The sequence below is a fragment of the Pipistrellus kuhlii genome, unplaced genomic scaffold (genome assembly GCF_014108245.1).
Source record: "Pipistrellus kuhlii isolate mPipKuh1 unplaced genomic scaffold, mPipKuh1.p scaffold_m20_p_20, whole genome shotgun sequence".
Taxonomy (NCBI): Eukaryota; Metazoa; Chordata; class Mammalia; order Chiroptera; family Vespertilionidae; genus Pipistrellus; species Pipistrellus kuhlii.
The window spans coordinates 13,446,181-13,463,942 of NW_023425516.1; the positions used below are offsets into that span (position 1 = coordinate 13,446,181).

General features: G+C 56.7%; 2 protein-coding genes across 8 annotated transcripts in view; one reads left to right on the plus strand and one right to left on the minus strand.

Annotated features, from left to right (window-relative positions):
- The window catches only part of PPIL2 (peptidylprolyl isomerase like 2), a 29,451-nt gene extending 23,196 nt beyond the window's left edge, over positions 1–6,255 (plus strand). For 3 of the 5 annotated variants that reach the window (XM_036449764.2, XM_036449763.1, XM_036449765.1), the window contains one exon: positions 60–1,323. The gene's annotated coding sequence lies outside the window, so the exon portion shown is untranslated. Of the gene's footprint in view, positions 1–59; positions 1,324–6,244 lie in introns of those variants that run through there. The other 2 variants (XM_045585528.1, XM_045585527.1) reach the window with 2 other exon arrangements.
- On the minus strand, positions 650–16,570 carry YPEL1 (yippee like 1). 3 transcript variants are annotated; one of them, XM_036449779.2, is made up of 5 exons: positions 16,355–16,570; positions 7,500–7,752; positions 4,511–4,554; positions 3,964–4,072; positions 650–3,525 (listed from the first exon to the last, which is right to left on the minus strand). In XM_036449779.2, exons 2-5 carry the CDS (start codon positions 7,614–7,616, stop codon positions 3,436–3,438), a joined length of 360 nt encoding a protein of 119 aa, XP_036305672.1. In that variant the 5' UTR covers positions 7,617–7,752; positions 16,355–16,570; the 3' UTR covers positions 650–3,435. The 3 variants fall into 3 exon arrangements, with proteins under 3 accessions (XP_036305672.1, XP_045441485.1, XP_045441486.1); XM_045585529.1 differs by lacking the exon at positions 16,355–16,570 and having other exon boundaries at positions 7,500–8,228; XM_045585530.1 differs by lacking the exon at positions 16,355–16,570 and having other exon boundaries at positions 3,921–4,072; positions 7,500–8,228.
- Positions 16,571–17,762: the final 1,192 nt, after the last annotated feature.

A 17,762-nucleotide genomic window follows, 5' to 3' on the forward strand; every position in this document is an offset into this window, starting at 1 on the left:
TGATCCTGTTTTTCAAAAGCTTCCTCTTGCCCACCCACCCTTGTTTTCTGTTCGTTCTGCAGCCTGTGCCTGCCCGGCTTCCCCTCTCCTGACCTGACACTACCTCAGCTCCCCGCAAGTGCCTGCAGAAGCAGGACCGCTGCTGCCTCCTGGAGCCGTCGCCTCTGCCTGGGCTCTGCAAGGTCCCTGTCCCCTCACACTCCTCAGTGCCGACGTCCTCGGGTCTGCACAGCCCACCACCTCCCGCTCAGCACGCTGGAGCTCTAACTCCCATTCTTGGTTTCTCACCCCAAACCTCAATTCCACCAGTAAGTCTCAACGGCTCTTACTTCAGAACGCACCCTGGCTCCCTCTGCGGTCTTCCCTGCCGGCAGCTGTCCCACTCCTCTGCACCTTCAGTCACAGTGGTCCCTCGCTGCTTCTCGACCCCTTTACACCACCCTCCGAGCTACAGACATCTGCGAACTCACTTGAGAAAGGCTGCACCAGCATGGACTCCGAGAGCCTGGCAGACCCAGGAGGTGGCAGCGGGCAGGTGGGTGTGTGGCAGGCAGCAAGGACCCGGGCTGCCTCTGGAGGAGACCCTGTGCTCTCGTGTCAGTGGCGTGGCCCCAGGGCCTGTCCCTCAGCACCTGCTACTGCAAAGGACACACTGGACATGGAAGCTTTATTTCCGAATGTCACACAGACAGGCTGAGGTAGGCTGTGTGCTCGCCATGGCGGTCCAGCTCCGAGGGGACCTCCGGGTGTGGCCGGGCTGCGCCCCACAGAGCAGGACCTCCCCCCCCCACCCCCCCGTCGGCCCAGAGCCTTTGACAAACAAGGTTTAGATCTGTAGGCTGTTTTGGAGCTTATAGTTTTCCAGAAATTAAAAGCACTTAGATTTTTTTTAATACCTGGTGAGGTCACCAGGTAAATTAAAGGACTTTTGAAAAATTCCCATTTTTGATCCTTGCTAATATCTGACAGATGCCGTCAAGAATAAGTGTTAAGGTATAAAAATATTATATATGTTTATATAAAATGGCAACAAGACTAAACTACGATTCTAAAGCAAATGTGCTGAGCCTGAGGACTCGGCAAGTCTTAAGTTAAATGCATTTATAATCCTGGCATCACCTCCCACTCGGGGAAAAATAAATAAATAAAAGTTGGGTTGACATTTACTGCTGAAGCATTTGAGAGGATGGAACATACCAGCACGTAGTTGTGGCTCGTGGATGTCCTTCCTGGAAGCCAGCTCCGTTCATTTGGTTTCAAAAGGAGCTTGGGTTTTGCAGAAGACCAACAAAAAAGTGGTGAGAATATTTGTACCAATTATATTTTTTTAAAAACAATGAACAAAAAAAAGTCATAAGACGACCAAGAAAAAGATTTCGACGCCATCAAAAAGACGATACAAAACCAAAGTGCTGAAATCGAAGGAGCAGTGAAATTGCCCAGAACATATAAAAGCTTTAAATAGAAGTTTCGTATATACAAAACTGCTCAGAGGAATTTTAGATTCAGTTGCAGCGAAGACCTGGAGACGCACAAGAGCCGCCGCCCGGGCCTGCGGTGGGCCCCATGCCGCCCGCAGAGCCTCTGGTGCACAGAGCCTTGGCGAGGAACCACGAGGAGGGCGGGTCCCTTCCGGCCAGATTTCACCAGGAGTGCTCACTCACTCGGCTCCTTCAGTCCCTCCACGGTTCCCCCAGGGACCGAGCTGCAGGAGTTTGCGGTTTCACGTGCCTATGCACGAGCGAAGTGTCTTCAGGTTTCCCACTGCTCGCTGGAGGCCTGAGGCTGCACTGCAGAACCCACCTTGGATATGGCCCTGCTGGGCCGCCTAGACCAGGACACCCGCTCAGCAGCAGCACCAGCGCCTGCCGTGCAGAGGCTTCCATGGCTGTGCCAGGACCGTCTTTCAGCCGAAGACACACGGCAGAGGCTCCTTGGGCATCAGCCCACCCTCTGGGCAGAGACGGTGCCAGGAGGGAAGCTCCAGGTGAGCAGCTGAACCAGGACCGGGCAGGGAGCCCTGTGCCTGCATGGCCAGGCTCTGGGCTAAGGGGAGGCTGGGGTCCGGGCAGGGCTCATGCTCGCTGCCGCTGGACTAAGCTTGCCTACAGGCTGAGAAGCACCTGGCACCTGGCTCTCCTCTCCCTCCTTCCCCCGAGTCCCCTTCCTAACCTTGGCACTGGGATCCGGTGAGCCTCATGCCAAGGTGACCACACAGAGGCTGCCCCGCACACCTGGCACAGCGGCTGGCCCGCAGGCTGGCGTCGGGTTTGAACACTGAAACAGAAAACTTATCTGGGAACATTTTTTACCTAAATTCTTTACAAATTGCCCAAAACCTGTGCAGTGCATTGGCCAAAACTTGCAGAAGCATGGGTGGGTCAAAACTTAAAACAAGTGGCGGCTACTCAGGACCTAGGACATGGGCCAGAGCCAGGCAGGCGGGGCGACCCGCTGAGCAAACCAAACATCTCAGTTACAAAGCTTAAACCTGTCTTACAACTTTAACCTTTTTTGAAAACATTAAAAAGTCTACCAAATCTCAAGTTTGAAAGTTTATCCTGTTAGTTCTGGCCTCTTTCATATGCAAAAATAATTTTTTTTCTTCAAGTACATCCGAGTAGAAAAGGAAGTCTGATTTACTCGGTCCAGTGTGTTAGCTAGCACTCCAGGGACAGTGCTCCGTGCCTGCCTTACACGGCACCCCCTCCGGTGCCCGTCCGGGGCTTGGCCCTGGCACAGCTGCCCGCAGGCCCGGGGCCAGTCCTAGCTAACAACTGGTTCACTTGCTTCCCAGATAAGGAGGCGATTGGCTTAAACAAACAGGATGTTCCATTAAACACATTTCTCTGTTTCTGGCTTACGTAAAATGTTATCCATGGTATCTGCTGGTTTTGAGCAAGGCTAAAAAATACACCCTCGGTGTATATATTTGTCTGCTTCTGGAATATTCTGAAATGAGCACTGTGACTTAACAGCTCATTTGCAAGAGAAACAACCAATTTGTAATTCTGCAAACTAGGAAGAAGTGGGCTGTAACACTGTCCTTCCAAATGACAGGTGAACCTGCTCTCTGAAGAGACCCTGTCCCTGGGCCTGTAGACCGGCTTGTTTCTGTCAAACGTGGACGAGCAGCCAAACTTGATCTTAATGTCAGAGGTTAAAGAAGGTATTAGACAGATCAGCCGCCAGTTGGTTAATTCTTTCTCTAGAACTTGAGACACTAGAAAAAGGTCATTCATTGGAACATTTCTGAAACGTCCACATACATGAAGAGGACACAGACCAAATGGAGCCTTACCCACAGGAGCGGCTGGAAGAGGCAGGCGGGCAAGGTTCAAGTTTAAGAAATAGTCATCCAGGACGCTCCTATGTATGCATTCCATTAAAGTCTCTCACAAAACAGGATTTGGAAGAGAACAGGAAGCCTTCGCTTTACTCCCAGCCATTGTCTTTGATCATGTGGGCAAGCTCAATGATAAATTTCCCTTCCTTATATTTCTGACTGCTTTCAAAGGCGTGCTCCTGGGGGGAAAGTAGAAACAGAAGGTTTCAGGAGAGACATTTCAGGGGTGGTCAGGGATGGGATGAACGGGGTGGGTGGGGGAATGTGAAGGCCTCACTAAGCTCGTCTGTGTGAGCTGGGCACTGTGTCCCCATATCTGATGGGGACGCGGGACACAGAAAGATGGAGAATTCCAGGAGGGAGAGCTGTCGGTGCCCTGACAAAGAGAACCAGCATGGCATGCAGGAGGCAGCCCCTCAGTCACTCATCGACACTTCTACCTCTCCCTCCCTCTCCCTCTGAAGTCAATAAAAACGTATTTTAAAAAATGAACTCTGACAGGATTATACTTCCGGAGAGATCTACGCCTTGCAAATTTTGTTTCCATTTGTAAACGTTTTGTTTATCATAGTACCTCTGCGTGCTCTCTGGAATGTCAGAACAAGGTGGTCACTCACGTATTTCCACCCGAGCGTGGTCTTGCAGTTCTCACAGTAGATGTCTGCGACGGCGTGCAGGCCGGTGAGCAGGACCCTCTCCTCCGCGGGGCCGCAGCCCACGTTCACCCTGCAGGGGGAGGAGCGGGTGCTGGAGACCTGCCCCCCACCATCACCACCACCGCACACCGCCCCCACCATCACCACTCCCACCGAGATGGTCGCCAGACCGGCAGCCGCGCTTTGTGACTGTCCCCTTCCCCGGCCCTGCCCGCCGCCTCTCAGAAGCACCGCCTTGTATCTCCCCAGGACGGCCGGGCTGGGTGGTGAGCACAGCGCTGCTGCAGCAAAACTCGTCCAGCCCCCGCCCAATGGGAAGGAGACCACCTCGTGTGCAGCGAAGCCACCGCAGCGAAGCGCCCGTGTCTCCCGGAACTCAGACCAGAGCGCGCTCTCTGAGGTCAGGTAGGAGACGCCGGTCATTCCAGACCCGGGAGCACTCAATCCATGGGCACAGAGACCCCGGATCTGCCCCGAGCACAGCGTCCCAGGCGGGCCGGATACTCACACAGAGTTGAAGAGGTAGGCGCGCCCCTGGCTTCCCTGGAAGGACTGAGAAGAGCAGAGCGTTAGGATGAGTGCGCCGCGGTTTGGACAGAAGCGGAGGGGCTGTGATTCAGGTCACATCTGCACAGGAGCCGCCTCAGGGCCGGGGCGGGACAAGATCTCCCCAAAGGGGGGACGGGAGTCACGGCCACCGAGAGCCCACGGGCCCCGGGGCCCTCAGGTGCACACCTGTCAGATCTTAGGGGCAAGGGGCGCGTTCATGCTTCTCCACTGAAATAAAGGCACAAGGTGGCCCCTCCCTGGGAGGAGAGGGCAGCTCACCCAGGAGCGTTACAAGCTAAGGAGCAGCTCGGAGTGTATTTGTGCATCCTGAGATGACTTAGGCGGAGTGGGTGTCAGTGCCTCCCGGATACAACCAGGTCAACCCCAGACTTCCCTTGAGGCTCCTCTGCTCTGGGGCCAGGCTCAGATGGCCAAACAGAACAGATGGGCTACAAAAACCATCACGAAGTGCAAACCAGGCAAGAACACGGTCTTGGTTTCTTTGCCTGTCACTCAGCACGAATTCAAAAGACTGAGGAAGGTTGACTGGAGCACAAGATGACAATATCGAGATGTGGAAGGCACATGCCGAGTGGCCCAGCAATCCCCTTCTCAGAACTGACTGTAAGAATAGACCAGCTTGAGTGTGTAAGGAAACGGGACAAGAATGGTCACCATCAGTGTGTTAATTGCAAAAAAAAAAAAAAGGAAAAAAACACACCAATAAGCAAGCAAACAAATGAATTCATTTCACACCCGGGCGCATGCACTTTAAAAGGGTGACAGGAACAGATTGGTATGAGTGGGCTGGAAAGTAGTCATGAATACTGTTAAGCAAAGAAAGAGCTGTGAAATGACGTGTCCTGAGCTCTATTTTAAAGTGAAAATGTGTTGTCATGGACACACACACAACAAAGAAAAACAAAACCACCCCCTCCCCCCAAAAAAACCACCAAACAACAATACACACCAGATTACTAAGTGATTACTCTAGGGAATGGAGCTGGGGTAGGAAGGAGGAAAAAGTAACTCCCTTTTTTACTTTATACATACACATCACTTTAATGGGTAATCAGGGGCCTGGCCGACCCATCATTTCTTTTGAGCGAGAAATAAACCCTCTCTACCTGGCTGGGTGCCTCGGCTGGAGCACCCCATTCACCAAAAGATGGCGGGATCAATTCCCAGTCAGTGCGCAAACCCAGGTCGTGGGTTCCATCTCCACGTAAATGGGGGAGGCAACCAATCAACGTTTCTCTCTCCCTTTCTAAAATAAAAAGACATCCTCAGGTGAGGATTAAAATATAATAAATCTTCATTTTAAGCCACGGATTTGGGGTTGTTACTGAAGCAAAACTGAGCCTGAGACTAGCAGTTTTGACTTAAATATACAGCTTTCAGACTTAAGGGGCCCTCCTTAAGTAGCTTCTAAGAAGGAGGAATATTATTTATGTCCAATTAAAGATTCACCAAACTTTTCACACATCCCTATTGGCTTCCAATTTTCTAGACTGATTTCTGAATTTTCACCTTTTCTATGAATCCTTATTTAAAAAAAATTCTATCCTTTTGGGTTTTATATATATTATTGATTTCAGAGAGGAAGGGAAAAGGAAGAGAGATAAGACATCAATAAGAGAGAATCATCGATTGATCAACTACCTCCCCCACCCCGGGGATTGAGCCAACCCAGGCATGTGCCCTTGACCGGAACCACCCTGGGACAAACATGGGACCCATTAGTCTGCAGGCCGATGCTCTATCCTAGGGGTGTCGAACTCAATCAGAGAAGGGGCCAAAATCTAAAATCCAGCCTACATCGCGGGCCGAATGGTTTACTGAACAGTCATAAACTGTCATTGTGATGGAAACGCAGCGGAGTGCAGTGATGACAGCGCGGTGCGGGCCACATTGCAAGGCCTGGCGGGACTGATTTGGCCTGCGGGCCTTGTGTTTGACACATGTGCTCTATCCACTGAGCCAACCCAGCGAGGGCTGAATCCTAATTTTTTTTTTTTTTTTTTTTTAAATATATTTTTATTGATTTTGTACAGAGAGGAAGGGAGAGAGATAGAGAGTTAGAAACATCGATGAGAGAGAGTCATCGATCAGCTGCCTCCTGCACACCCCCTACCAGGGACATGCCCGCAACCAAGGTACATGCCCCCGACCGGAATCGAACCCGGGACCCTCCAGTCCCCAAGCCGACGCTCTATCCATTGAGCCAAACCGGTCTCGGCTGAATCCTAATTTTTGACACAGGATTTGGATCAAGGGTGTGATCAGATCAGTGGTGCAGTCTAACTACAGCAGAGCTCTGCAAAGCGCTGTAAGTTAGAGCCAGATAAACGTTTCAGGCTTTGGGGGCCGTACACACCGTCGCAACTACCCTGTGGTGGCACCACAGTAGCCGCAGGTGATACGTAAAACCCGACGAAAACATTGCTCTGCCCGCCCGACGGGGCTGCGGACCGGGCGCCGCCTCGCCGGGAGGCTGCCCTGGGCCGGCTGCTTGTGAGCGCACAGAGGGGCCCAGAGGGGCCCAGAGGCCGGGACCGCCCCCAGCCTCGGGGGATTCCATTCCGCTGCCGGGGAGTAACAGCGTGGGCCCCAGGACTGTAGGAACATGCAGCACCTGCTATTGGTCAGGGGCACTGGCCTCTTTCCCCGTAGACTGTCAGATTAAAAAATGCCAACAGCCAATACCACAGCTGTCTAGTGTGAATGAATCAAAATTATATCTGTTTTTTTGTCAGATCGGCAAAAGGCATTCTTGGTGTGCTGCAGAATCTGAGTGATGAGCTGCCGTGTGCCAGGAGCTGAACAGAGGTTGGAAACCACTGATGTACGGGGAGGAAGCGGCATTTCCTTTCCCAGCGGCTCGGACACAGCAGACCCAGGCGGCCCCGCGATGGCTCCCCCTCTGCCCACCCCACCCGCGCACTCGCCTTGGAGATGAGCTCGTCGTGGTTGGCCAGGTGGGCTCTGCAGTGGACGCAGCTGTACGTGCGGTGGCACGTGGGCAGGTACGCTTGGAAGGTCTTGGACTTGGTCATCTTCACCATCACGGCGGGGTCCTCGCTCCGCCTCCGCGGGGCGCTCTCACAGAGGCAGCACTGGAAGATGCCCGCAAGAGCCGTGGTGGGCCGGGAGGCGTGTGGCCCCGTCCGCACAGCGGGGGCCGGAGAAAAACGCCGCAACCTGGGAACAGTGAGGACACGGAGCGTCAGGGAGAGAGGGAGACACAGCACGAGGGCGCGTTTACCATGCACGCATCCTGAAGATGCACACATCCTGAAGATGCACGCGTCCGGAAGAACGGGGATGGCCCAGGCGGGCCGGCTCAGCGGACAGACACTGGCCTGTACACCGAAGGGTCCCAGGCTCGATCCCCAGTAGGGGGCGTGCAGGAGGCAGCCGATCAGTGATTCTCAATCATCATTGATGTCTCTCTCTCCCCTCCCTCTCTGAAATCAATAGAAATATATTTTGAGAAAAAGAATGGGGGGTGGGCAGGACTAGAAGTTGAAGGTCGAGTCCTGACATATTAATAAATTGTACATAAAAAGGATACGAAGCCTGGCCAGCCTGGCTCAGTGTTGATCTATGAACCAAGTGGTCACGGTTCGATTCCCGGTCAGGCTTCATTTCCGGGTTGCAGGCTTGATGTCCTGTGTGGGGCGTGCAGGAGGCAGCTGATCCATGATTCTCTCTCATCACTGATGTTTCTGTCTCTCTCTCCCGCTCCTTTTTCCCTCTGAAGTCAATAAAAAAATATTTTAAAAAATATTAATACTTAATCACTGTTGAATCATTCTAAATTGAGTTGAGTGTGGCAGGTGAACTACTTTGACACACAAAAAAGTTTTGAGGAAAACCTCTCTCCTGAGTGTGGCTTCAGGAAAAGTGAGAGAAAACAGCAGCCACCGAGGTTCCTGTCCGAGTGAGGGGACAGCACATGGGAACATCTGGTCCCAAATCACAGAGTGAATGACGCAAAGCACCATGATACATATGACTAAATGATGGACCCACTATTTTTTTTTAAAACATCTTTAAAATGAACTTTTAGAGAGAGAGGAAAGGACAGAAGGAGGGAGAGAGAAACATCAATGTGAGAGGGAGACATTGACCTGCTGCCTCCCGCACCAGCCCTGCCGGGGAGAGCGCCCACAACCCGGATCTGTGCCCTGACGGAGTCACAGCGAACAGGAGGGCGCCCCACCCCCTGAGCCACACTGGCCAGGGCATGCATTCGTCCGTATCCGCCCAGAAGGAAACCCGTGTAGATGGTAAATGATTTTCGACAAGTGGGGGAAAGACAGTCTTTTCAACAAATGGCGCTGGGAAAGCTTGAGTCCGTAGACCGACACTACCCACTGCGCAAACCCGTCAGGGCAGGGCTGTTATTATATTATCTGTCCTGCACCCTTCATATCAAAAGGCCAAAGGTGGTGAAGAGCAAGAGGGGCAGGAGCATGTTCTCTGCCGGAGTCGGCCAGAGCCAGGCTGTCCCTTTCCTCCAGTCGCCAAGAGTGTGGTCCTGGCCCCCGCGGGCGGCTCAGGCGTTTGAAGGTTGTGGATTCAGTTTCTGGTCAGGGCAGACACCTAGGTTGCAGGTTTGATTCCCAGTTGGGACATGTATAGGAGTCAACTGACCAGTGTTTGCTTTTTTCTCTCTCTTCCCCTGCCCTTCTCTCTCTCTCAAAATCAATAAAGAATATATCCTCAGGTGAGGGTGAAGAAAAAAAGTGTGATACGGCTTGGGTTAGGCACATGTGACAAACACAAGGCCCGCGGGCCAAATCCGTCCCGCCAGGCCTTGCAATGTGGCCCGCACCGCGCTGTCATCACTGCACTCCGCTGCGTTTCCATCACAATGACAGTTTATGACTGTTCAGTAAACCATTCGGCCGGCGATTTAGGCTGGATTTTAGATTTTGGCCCCTTCTCTGATTGAGTTCGACACCCCTAGGTTAGAGCATTGTCCCAGTACGCCAAGGTCAGGGACATACAAGAAGCAACCAATGAATGCATAAAGTGAACAAATCCGTGTTTCTCTCTTTGCCTCTCCCTCTCTCTCTCAAATAAAAAAAAGAAAGTATGTGATACTAGAGGCCTGGTGCATGACATTCGTGCACTGGGAGGGGGCCCTCAGCCTGGCCTGCGCCCTCTGGCCGTCCGGGACCCCCAAGGGGAGGCGCCAGGAGAGGCTCCCACCCCCGCTGCTCACCAGCCTCAAACCCAGCTTCTGGCTGAGCAGCGTTCCCCCTGTGGGAGCGCACTGACCACCAGGGAGCAACTCCTGCGCCGAGCGTCTGCCCCCTGGTGGTCAATGTGCATCACAGCAACCAGCCGTTCTGCTGCTGTTTGCTTGATATTAGGGGTTTTATTTATTATAAGGGATTGGCTCAGGACAAAACCAGGTCCTGTGACATACAAGAAAGCTCAGAAGCAGATCTATGTATATTCTAGGACACCAGCCGTAGCAGAAGGGACACTGGCTCCCTGGGAAAAACAGATTTGAAAAATGGTGCTGGGCAATTGTGTATCCAGGAAAAGAAAAAGTTAGAGCCCAACTCATGCCCCAATAAAAAATCAATAGCTTATCGCTCTTTCCAGCAGAGAAAATCAGCTAACCAGACGGCAGAGGCGGAAACCTCCACCCGAGGGCCACAGGCCCACACCCACACCCTCTAAGGCACATGTGTCAAACACAAGGCCCGCGGGCCAAATCCGTCCCGCCAGGCCTTGCAATGTGGCCCGCACCGCGCTGTCATCACTGCACTCCGCTGCGTTTCCATCACAATGACAGTTTATGACTGTTCAGTAAACCATTCGGCCCGCGATTTAGGCTGGATTTTAGATTTTGGCCCCGTCTCTGATTGAGTTCGACACCCCTACTCTAAGGTGAAGCTGTTACGCTGGCCGGTGTGGCTCAGCATCATCGCCTGAGAACCAGCAGGCCGCCTGTGACTCCATTCCCGGTCAGGGCACATCCGGGTGTGAGGGGCGTGCAGGAGGCAGCCCATCAGTGATGTTTCTCTCTCTCTCCCTCTCCCTTCCTCTCTGAAATCAATAAAAAATATATTAAAAAAGAAAATAAAATGAAGCCTGTCTCCTTCTCCAATATATGGGCTTCACAACCAAGTGGTAAGGTATTTCTGAACAAGCCTAATGATATTGGATATTCCCAGTTAGCAATTCCAAGAAAACACTCCCCACCCCTCCACCCCCACTGGCTGCCATGGAATCACGTGCCCTTCCTGAATTTTTCCCTTGGGTTTCTCAAGAATCACGGACAAGGTGTTACCAAACTCAAGGGGCTCACCACTTGGGGTGTCCTATTGAAGGAGATCTGGCCCGGCTGGTGTGGCTCAGCTGACTGAGCATCGACCTATGAACCAGGAGATCACGGTTCCAGGCCCGGTCAGGGCACAGGCCTGGGTTGTGGGCTCCACCCCCTGTGGGGTGTGCAGGAGGCAGCCAATCAATGGTTCTCTCTCATCAGTGATGTTTCTCTCTCCCTCTCTCCTTCCTCTCTGAAATTACAAATTTCAAAACCAGGTCCTGTGACATACAAGAAATACATCTTAAAATATATATAGTGACCTGGTTGTCACCAGGAGGTTTTATCACTGCACTGGCAGCAAATGAAGGTTGCGGGACTCACATCCAAATCTGTCCCGCCAGGGGGGGCTGAGCCATCGCTCATTCACACTGCTTGGCTAACCACACTTTGCCTTCTTCTTGGCCGTTGGCTACATTAATCTGTTAGGTTTCTGTCAAGCTCATCCCGTTTGCAGCTGGTCTGCAAAACACTGTGCTCCGTTAAAACACTGTTACATCTGAACATTTCGCAAGAACGACATTGAGTAACAACACTCAGAACTGCCGGACCTGGAGATCTTCAACAGAAGCATCACATGAACGAAGCCCCAATACCTCTGATCAGACTTTCTCCGCTGCTCCAGCCCTCGGACCCGTTAGGATTCTCTCTGACCGGCTCCCGAGTGCCCCCGGGAGGGCACAGAGGTAAGCGTCTCCCCAGACACCACCTGCCCAGCCCCGCTGGCGAAGCCGCAGCCACTGCCTCCCCCTCCGCCCCCTGTGCCCCCGTCCACGCGGACAGAGTCCACGCCCGCTCCACCGCCCGTGTGCCCACTGAGGAAGGAGCAAACTTGTTCAGGCTTCACTTCTTCTTCTTAAAAATATATTTTTATTGATTTCAGAGAGGAAGGGAGAGGGAGAGAGAAACACCAATGGTGAGAGAGAATCACTGATTGATCGGCTGCCTCCTGCACGCCCCCCACTGGGGATCGAGCCTGAAACCCAGGCAAGTGCCCCCGCCCCCCAGTCCACAGGCTGACGCGCTACCCACTGAGCAACCCGGCCAGGGCTGACTTCACTTCTTATTGAACTCAAGTCAAGTCTGTATAACGTCCTCACCCGTTCTTCCTGATGAGAGGAGCCCTAAGCCAGTAACTGTTTTATCCCTCTCCTCCCCTCCCCTCCCCTCCTTCCACAGCGAGCGTGAAGGGGCAGAGGCAGGAATCTGGCTCAGCCAGAGGCGCTCTCTGGGGTCTCAGTCCCTTTGGCGGCAAAACCCTGCTCCAGGCTTTGAACTCGGGACCGCCGGGAGGTAGCTGAGGGCCAGCCCAGACGGGACGCTGTGCAGGGCGGGGGCAGCCTCTCTCCCCGCAAAGAGGTGGTGTGGGCTCAATTTTTAGAGCAAAAACATTGTTCTGCTTCCAGAAGTTTCTCTAACACAGCAGGTAGAAATAGCTTAAGAGAACGTGAGTCAGGCCTGCGTCCATATGGCGCCGTCAGCTCACTCCCAGAGACAAAAACCGAGAAGCGACCCCGAGCCAAAGAGCCGGCAATGCCGGGCAGAAGGGAGCTGCCCTCCGTCCACCCTCCGGTCCTCACGCCCGCGCCCGCGGCCCCGAGGCCCCATCTGGCTGTTCCCCCGGCACAGCAGCCCACGCCGGCTGGAGCAGAGGAAGCGGGCTCCTCGGTGTGACGGGCGGGGCTCCGGGGAGCTGAGCCCCGGTGCTGCCCCCGCGGCTGTGCCCGGCAGGTGCCTGTGTGGCGATCACGCCATCGCGGAAAAGGAGGCGCAGATGCCCCCAGGAGCCTCCGAGCCACGGCCGCCCCGTCCTGAGCAGAGGACTCCGTGGAAACCAGATGAACAGCAGCCCCAGGAGATGATGCTCAGTCCCGCTCTGCCGGCGGGAAGCCGAGGCCCAGCGCGGCCCCGTGAGCACCGGAGCCGGTCCATCCCTGGGACCAGCGGTCGGCAAACTCCTTACTCAACGGAGCAAACATCAACAGCACGGCGACTGACATTTCTTTTGAACTTAAACTTCCTCTAACGCCACTTCTTCAAAATAGACTCGCCCAGGCCGTGGTATTTTGTGGAAGAGCCGCACTCAAGGGGCCAAAGAGCCGCATGTGGCTCGAGAGCCGCAGTTTGCTGACCACGGCCCTGGACCGCAGCCCCTGTAGACACGTGTGAGCTCTCTGATGCAAACCCACGGCACGGCCTTCCCCCGGTGAGAACGGGCTGCGGGGCGGCCAGCGGGGTGCTCCTGGCCGGCCTGGGCGCCCACCGTGGCCTGTGCGGTGGAGACGGGGTTGTCTGCAGTAACGAGGTTAGAAACCGCCTCCGGGCCAACCCAGGACCGGCCAAAGGCGCTGCTAACCACGAACCAGAAGCAGACGCAGCGGGACTCAGGCCAGGCCAGGGCGGGCGGGCAGGCGACTTCCTTCTCACTGTCTCCTCTCCGTAACTTCCGATCTTCAGAAAAATACTTTTTTATTGATTTCAGAGGAAGGGAGTCGGAGAGAGACACAGAAACATCCATGATGATGAGAGAATCACTGCCTGGCTCCCTCTGCTCGCCCCACACTGGGAATGGAGCCCGCAAACCGGGCCTGTGCCCTGACCGGGAATCGAACCGTGACCTCCTGGTTCCTAGGTCGACGCTCAACCACGGAGCCACGCCAGCCGGGATTTGACACCAAGTGTATACACCGAGCATTCAAACACAGCGCACACGCACACAGAGGTGTGACAGCCCGGGCTCCGCCTGCCCTTGGTGCACAGACTTCCCGCCTCCTCCTTACGGATAAAGAGCTTTTCTCCACGTTTCAGGAGCTGCCGCCTGGTCTGGATCTGGACCCCTGGGCGGGGGAGGGAGAGAAGACCCCCCCCCCCAGGCCTCCCGCCTCCGCGCTGCCCTCAGACTCCGCCCCTCAGGCCCGACCCGCTGCCCCGGCCTCTGGCCCAGCTCCCCTCCCGCCGGGCGGTCCGCCTCCACATCTCCCCGGGACTGTGATTCAGAGTTTGATTCAGAGTTTGCACAGAGCCTTCCTTTTAGAAGGACCTTCAATACATTCCATCATCCTCCCACCAGCAACAAAGTGTCTATCGTGGCCTTGGACGTCCTAGCAGAGGCCGCTGGTTTCCGTGCTACAAAGCGGGAGGGAGATGCAGGGACTGGGGACGAGGCCTGGAAGGCGGGACGGAAGCAGGAGGAAGAGGCCGGTAATGGGCACCATCAGCCACAGGCCACAATAAACACAGCCAGCAGCCAGAGCGGTGCTGTGCCAGGGGCAGGAGGGAAAAACCAGAAATGCAGAGGGCTGGGAAGGGACGGTGCTGGGGGAGAGTGTGCTGGCTGGGGGGGGGGGGGGGGGGGGCCAGCAGGTGAGGTTTGGCTGAGGTTTGGCGCTGGGGCCTGGGGGTGGGGGCACGGCGGAAAGAAGGCTCCACTCAAACTGGCACCAATTTGGTGGCCAGGCTGTTGCCTCCCGGTGAGACGGGGTTACTGTGCCATTCCCGAGGTGGCCAGGCACTCCCACAGCGTGGCAGAGCCAGCAAGCCCGGCTCCACACCTCACCCCCCGGGATCTGCTCTGGGGTCCCTCCCGGGCAGGGGGTCGGTTGGCTCCAGGATTTCCATTTTACTCTCAGCTGTGGCCGGGTTTTCTGCAATCTCCCCCGCCTCCCCCGTCTGTCACCAAGTCTCCAGCGGCCCCCAGTCCGCCTCGTCCTTGGACTCCTCCCCGGACACTCACTCACGCCGTCCTCCCCGGAACCCTGGGTCCCGTGACCTGGCTGCTCAGGACTTTCTCCAGCCTCCGCCGAAACCCCTTGCCCAACTCCCCCTCTCCGGAGGCTCTGCTGATTAACCGATCCAACTGCTTCCCTGAAACTCAGAACCGAATGAACCTGGGCTGGAGCGTGTCAGGGAGCGGCCTGAGAGCAGGCCGGCTCCGCTCATCCGGCTCCGGAGAGGAGCCCCGAGGGCCCTGCCCTCCGCCCTCCTGCCCCTGGGCCCGGTCCCCGGGGACAGACTGTGAGGGCAGCCCGGAGCTCTGCAGACCGCGGCGCTTCCAACACGGAGAGACTGGGTGCCCGGAGCCGGCCGAACGCACCGCGCAGGCTGCTAACTGCAGCGAATGCGCCCGGCGATGGAGGGAGGATGCGGCACTGGGTGCGGGCACCTGGGGATGGTCTGTACTATTTTTGCAACTTTTATGTACATCTAAGACGATTCCAAAACGAGTTCATTTAAAAAGCAGAAAGACCGTGGCTAAGATTACCAATTAGTTTTGTGTGGGTTTGGTCTTGTTTTTTAAAGTGCCCAACGCAGGCCAGACCCGGCGCTACACAGTCGCTTTAGACATGGGTTTGCCGGGGTCCCAGCTCTGAGGGGTTCCCACAGGGGAGCCCCCTCCCGTGGTGCCAGGGGCATCAGCATCCTTCAGCTGTGCCACCCGGAGGCCTGGGGGAGCCAGTGTGGGATCACCAAGCTCAGCCACCCTGCGATCACGCACAGCACCTGGCTCCCAGGACGCCCCCTGGCGGGGAGGCGGCAGGCACACAGGGGAGGGGGAGGGGCGGGGGCGCACAGGTGAGGGGCAGGGGCGGGAGGGGCAGGGGCGGGGGCGCACAGGGTAGGGGCAGGGGCTGGAGGGGCACAGGGGAGGGGCAGGGACGGGAGGGGCACAGGGGAAGGGGAGGGGCGGGGCGCACAGGGGAGGGGAAGAGGCAGCGGGACAGGTGAAGCTACTGAAAGGGGAGGCTTGGGGACTTGAGGCGAGGGCCCAGTTGGTGGGGGAAAAATTAACATTCTTGGCAAAGGGTGCGGCAGGCTAAGGCGTTGTGTACGTTTTGGATACAAAGAGACAGAAGACATGCAACAGCGCGGACAAGGCGCGGGGGGCGGCGGCACGGAAGTCTTCCCGGGCCCCGGGGACGGAATCCTGCCTCCTCTCCATCCCCAAACCTGGCACCCGGCGGGCTGGGGAGGGGACCCCGCCGGGCAGGTTTCAGAGGCGAAGGCGCCTGCGCTCCGCTGCCCCGGGGGAGGGCGCCTCGGGCCACAGGTGGTGGCCGGGCGCAGCCCCATCTTTGTGGGCAACTTGGGAGCGGCCCCCTCTTCACGGCCAACTCGAGCCCCCTTTGTCCTCCCTCTCCTCCCCGATGGCGACTTATTTTACTTATTTATCTTTTTTAAGAGGGTAAAGCCTATGATGCTGTGGTCCATTCCCCCCGGACGCATGTCCATGGCTGGGAGGGTGTGGAGGGGGGCGAGCGGGGGCCAAACCAAGACGAGGCTCTTTGGTCGGCTCGACACCGGGGCGCACCGAACACCAACACCCCAAACACCCACTCCGGAGGGGACACAGCGGCAGGTGCGGCCGTCCGCGCCCCGTCCGCCCAGCAGGTGCCCGCGCCCCGCCCGCCGCCGGTCGCCGCCCGCGCCGCGGGGTCCAGGCCCGCCCGTACTCACGGCCGCTCGGCGGTCCGCGCCCCGGCCCGCAGCGCCCATCCGGCCGGGGCCTGGTCGGCGCGGGCTCGGCTCTCACGCGGCGCCCGCGCGGCCCGGGGCGCGCTGCGGCCGTTGGCACCTCCGCCGCCGGGCGCGAGGCATCCTCCCGCCGCCGCCGCCGCCCCGCGGGCCGCCAGCCCTTTGTTTTGGAGCCGCGGCCCCGCCGAGCCGCCGTTAACGGCCTCGGAACGCCGTGCGGGCCAATCAGCGCGGAGCGCCGCCCGCGCCCCGCCCGCCCGCCCGCCCGCACCCCGCCCCGCCGCGCGCCCCGCGCCCCGCGCCCCGGACTCGGCGGCTCGCGCTCCGCCCCCCCGGGCAGGGGCGCACGTGCCGCGGGGCGCGCCGCGCTGCCATTGGCCGGTGCTGCGAGCGCGGCCTCGGAGCCGCCCGTGGAGGCGGGGCGCGGGGCGGGGCGTGCGGGCGCGTGCGGGGCGGGGCGTGGCGAGCTCCGCGGCGAGCGCCGCGCGCAGGCGCCTGGCCGCCAGAGTCCCCGGCCGCGTGGAGCTGCGCCCAGGGGGTCCACTGGTTCCGCGCGCGACGGGCTCCCAGCTCCCGGGCCGGCGTGTGGCGCCCGGTGTTTCCTGGCCGGACCTGCCTTGGCGCAGAGCACGGGGTCCTGCGCGCTCCCCGCCCCCTGATCCTCCTCCAAGAACTCTCCAAGCCATCCTGCCTCTGGATCTGCCCCTGTGCCCCAACTCTGCTCTGGTACCCCAAAGCCAGGGGTACCCAGGCAGCCCGCCCTCTCTCGCTGTCCACACTGTGTTCCCCAACTCCTATCCGGTCATTATTTTGTTGGTCTTATAGCCGTTCTCTATAGATCGGTTTGTAAATCACATAGTACTTTTAAAACCCCACACTTTTTAAAAAAATATATATTTTATTGATTATTATTATTTTTACAGAGAGGAAGAGAGAGGGATAGTGGGTTAGAAACATCAATGAGAGAGAAATATCTATCAGCTGCTCTTGACCGGAATCGAACCTAGGACCTCTCAGTCCACAGGCAGGCCTACGCTCTATCCACTGCGCCAATCTGAACCCCACACTGTTGAGGTCACAATGTATACGACATTTTTATAGGTTAGCATCCTTTAGCTCTGGCTTCTTTTGTGCAATGCAATGTAAAGATCTGTCTGTAGGTGCCACCGGGTTACGCAGAAGGCAGCTGGAATTGCCTCAAACATTTGTGGGAACTTCGCCATTCTTCTAACGCTGTCCTCTGCGTTTTCCAGAGATGTGTTAGCATTGCCGCTATTAAGCATTGTCCTGGCTGGTTGGCTCAGTGGATAGAGCGTCAGCCTGTGGACTGAAAGCTCCCGGGTTCTATTCTGGTCCAAGAGCACATGCCCGGATTGCAGTCTGGATTCCC

Excerpts from the sequence above, each read along its gene's own strand:
- YPEL1 (XM_045585529.1), bottom strand. The coding sequence starts at position 7,844 with ATGTGTGCATCTTCAGGATGCGTGCATGGTAAACGCGCCCTCGTGCTG. Across the intron at positions 4,555-7,499 it reads ACGACGAGCTCATCTCCAAG|TCCTTCCAGGGAAGCCAGGG; the intron begins GCGAGTGCGCGG and ends TGCTCTTCTCAG. Across the intron at positions 4,073-4,510 it reads GCCTACCTCTTCAACTCTGT|GGTGAACGTGGGCTGCGGCC; the intron begins GTGAGTATCCGG and ends CTCCCCCTGCAG.